The sequence below is a fragment of the Ananas comosus genome, linkage group 16 (genome assembly GCF_001540865.1).
Source record: "Ananas comosus cultivar F153 linkage group 16, ASM154086v1, whole genome shotgun sequence".
NCBI lineage: Eukaryota > Viridiplantae > Streptophyta > Magnoliopsida > Poales > Bromeliaceae > Ananas > Ananas comosus.
The window spans coordinates 4,070,674-4,074,432 of record NC_033636.1 but is presented as its reverse complement, the minus strand read 5'-3'; the positions used below and the strand labels follow the sequence as shown (position 1 = coordinate 4,074,432).

Below are 3,759 nucleotides of genomic sequence, written 5' to 3'. Positions count from 1 at the left end.
CCTATAGGTCTCCTACCTAGGAGTATATAAGTTTACTATTTATACATCATTTTGCCTACTCCATCTCGAACTTGTGCGCTTGGTGGGTAGGGTTGAAAACATATTGGATATAGACTAAGCGGCAAAAGACTTGATGATTGGTATCTAGATTCTAAGTTCGAATTCTAATTGATTCACATTTTCAGTTAAATTTGGTTCTAAATGAAATAAACAAAATGAATAGCATATATTATCTTTCCATTATAAGTTATCAAATTTCTCATTATCTGTCCACAAATAACAATCAAGTTTTTATGGTTCATATCTCTTCACAAAAATTAGTAATTAAATATTATAATGTAATTTATTAATATAAAATATAATACTATTAAAATATTCGGTTATTCGAATCTATATTTTTTAAAAAAAAAAATTTCGGCAAAGGGCTTGATGATTGGTACCTAGATTTCAAATTCGAATCCTAATTGAATCACATTTTCAGATAAATTTATTTCTAAATAAAATAAACAAAATGGATAGCATATATTATCTTTCCATTATAAGTTATCAAATTTCTCATTATCTGTCCACAAATAATAATCAAGTCGTTTTTATGGTTCATATCTCTTCACACAAATTAGTAATCAAATATTATAATTTAATTTATTAATATAAAATATAATACTATTAAAATATTCGGTTATTCGAATCTATCCTAACCTTTTTTCACGATTATTGGTGAGGATTTTATATGGCACAAGCATAAGAAAAAGAGAACCCAAGCTCATTGGAATAAGATTATTTTTAGGGTAAACTTCAAAATCACCACTGTAGTTTCGCGCTTTCTCAGTTTAGTATCATGTGATTTAAAATGTATCAATTTAGTATCATATGGTTTTTTTTTTTTTTGTCAGCTCCTTCATTAACATTTCGTTAAATTATATACAAAAAATTTCAGATACCCTACCTAGGTTTATCGAATATTTACTTTAATACTTTTTAGTTTTAACTTTATCATTAATTTAACAAAAAACAATGATGAAACGAAAGAAAGAAACCACAGAGTACTAAATTGATACACTTAAAATTACAGAATATTAAAGTAAAAAAGTGTGAAATTACATGAGTGGTAATTGAACTTTATCCTTATTTTTATGCATTTTGCCAACACGAACTCCAGCAGCTAATGTAGCTTGCAGATCTTAAATACATCCCAAGCACTAGAGAAGACTCCAGTACAGCGCATACAAATCAAAAACGGATCGAGGGGAACAAAAGTTGCTTGAAAATAAAACCCCCAATTATGAATTTAAGACTGTGAAATCTATTTTCATGTGAGTGTTGAATCTCACATCTCGAGACACATTATTTAATTAGAATGAATATTCTTTTCAACACATAGCAGGTCCAAACTTTTTTGAAGCAATTAATTTAAAAATTTTAATATATATTAAGAAAACTATTAGAAAAAAACTTAATAAACTTACTAGTTTCAAAACTTAATGTCAAATAATTATGCAGACTTTTAATTTTTAAATGAAAATAATTTTTCGGCAAGCCAACAAATAATTTCGGCAATTCTTGATGCGTTTTTTAGTATTAAAAATTAAAATATATTTATCCAAAATAAAATAATTACGAATTTGAAAAATTTTATAATTATGATGTTGATATTAAGTTCAAAAACTAAAAATTTATCTAAAAAATGTTTTACATGTTTAACTTTTTTGTAATTTTTTAAGTATATATGAAATTTTTACTCAGAAATGTGGGATCCCACGCCCGGATAGCAATAGATTCGACAGACTCAAATATATAATTTGAATTTTCAGTCTCCAAATGGTTTTGTCTAATTTTTTATTAATAAAATTAAAAGTATTATAATTTTAAAAATAATTTGGCAGAAAACTTATTCACAAAATTATATTTTTACAGTGAATAAATAATCACTTTTTAAATACAATAAATTATTCAGCGCTTTTTATTTTTAAAGTTTAATACTATATATTTTTTAGAGTTCAAATATAAATAATATATAAATAATATGAAAATAGTGAAAATTTTATCGTTTTTAAGAAAATTTGAATCATAGAAATTTTCTTAGGCTTAGTAGGTCAAAAACACAATTTTTGTCCCATCCAGGGAGCTCTCCATCTGGAGGAATTCTACACTGTCACACTTGCACCACGTCATCAATAACAAGCCAATCACATTTCTTCTTTTCAAACAAAAGTACAATACAAATATTTTTTTACAATCATGATGGGACATATATTCTTAAAAGGATTAATTTGATTGGTTTGTTACGCCACGTCACTAATATACCCGTTGCATTCTAGAATTTTTCCTCCATCTGCCGCTATAAATAAGCCGAGGGAGGAAAACTCTTTCCACCCATTTTTGCCTGCACGAATAAATTAGTGAGAGTTTGAGAAACTTTGCAATAAGTTGACGATGGAACGAGAGGAAGGTGAACTAGCAATAGATATTCGCGAGGTCCTACTGAGCTCCGCCCAGCAGAAACTCGACGCCTTAAGCTATGAGCCGATGGCTTCGGATAACTTCACCATCTTCCGCGTCCCGGCCCACGTCCGGCAGCGCAACAAGCACCTGTACGAGCCCCAAACGGTCGCCATCGGCCCCTATGGTGTCGGCCGCGACGTCGAGCCCTCCCTTCGGGCGATGGAGTGGCTTAAATGGCGTTACCTCCAGGAATTCCTCTCTCGCAGCAGCAACTGCACCATTGACAACTACGTCGACGCGATCCAGGAATTGGAGCCTCGGGCGCGGCGGTGCTACTTCGAGCGGGTCGAACTCAGCACCAAGGAGTTTGCAGAGATGCTGCTTCTCGACGGGTGCTTCATCATCGAGTTCCTCATCAAGTGGAACGGAGGGGAAAACGACGGAGTGCGCGCTGCAGAATGGAGCTTGCCGCTCATTCGCGGCGATTTGCTCTTGCTCGAGAACCAAATCCCCCTCTTTGTGCTCGAGACATTGTACGAGCTTCGCACCTTCCAAATTGACGGCACTGCTGCCCCTCCAATGAAGGAGCTTCTTGTAAACTACCTGGCGAGCAAAAACCTCGAGAGCCCCGAGGAAGAAGCAGATAGCTCCAACGAAGAAATGGAAGGAAATGACGACCACGGCCTTATTGTGCGCGGCGAAGCCAAAGATTTTGATCACTTGTTCCATCTCTTCTACCGCTGCTATGTCACGAAACCGCAAACTGCCCCAACGGGCAGGACCATCCGCGGTACTATTCTCAAATGGTTAAAGCCGAGTAAGATTTGTGCCTCGCTCCTCTCTTATCTCCGATTTAAGAATGACGAATTGCATGCTCCGGCGGCTAAGATAAGATTACCGAATACAATTCCATCCGCTACCGTGCTCCTGGAGGCCGGAGTGACATTTAGGAAGAAGAATCCTTGTCATCCTGGTTCCTTCCTAGATGTCACATTTCAAGGCGGCGTGCTCGAGATCCCTTTCCTCTCGGTGAACAACTCCACCTTATCTCTGTTCACAAACCTCGTGGCCTTCGAGCAGTGCAGCGGGTGTAAGCCGGAGAAGGCTTACATGACGAGCTATGTCACGTTCATGAACTGCATCATCGACACGCCAAGAGACGTCGCGATACTCCACCAGAGTGGAATCCTCGAGAACCAGCTGGCGAGCGACATGGATCTGGCGGTCTTCTTCAACGAGTTCTCCAACTGTCCCCCCATGTATTACAAGGAGCACTACCTCGCCGGATTGTTCCAGGAGCTGCGGGAGTACTGCAAT

General features: G+C 36.3%; 1 protein-coding gene across 1 annotated transcript in view; it reads left to right on the top strand.

The window, feature by feature from the left end:
• Positions 2,493 to 3,759, top strand: part of LOC109722596 (UPF0481 protein At3g47200-like) — a 46,457-nt gene continuing 45,190 nt past the window's right edge. The window contains exon 1 of the mRNA XM_020250692.1: positions 2,493 to 3,749. Coding sequence (XP_020106281.1) covers positions 2,527 to 3,749 — 1,223 coding nt within the window. The 5' untranslated portion in view covers positions 2,493 to 2,526. The remainder of the gene's footprint in view (positions 3,750 to 3,759) is intronic.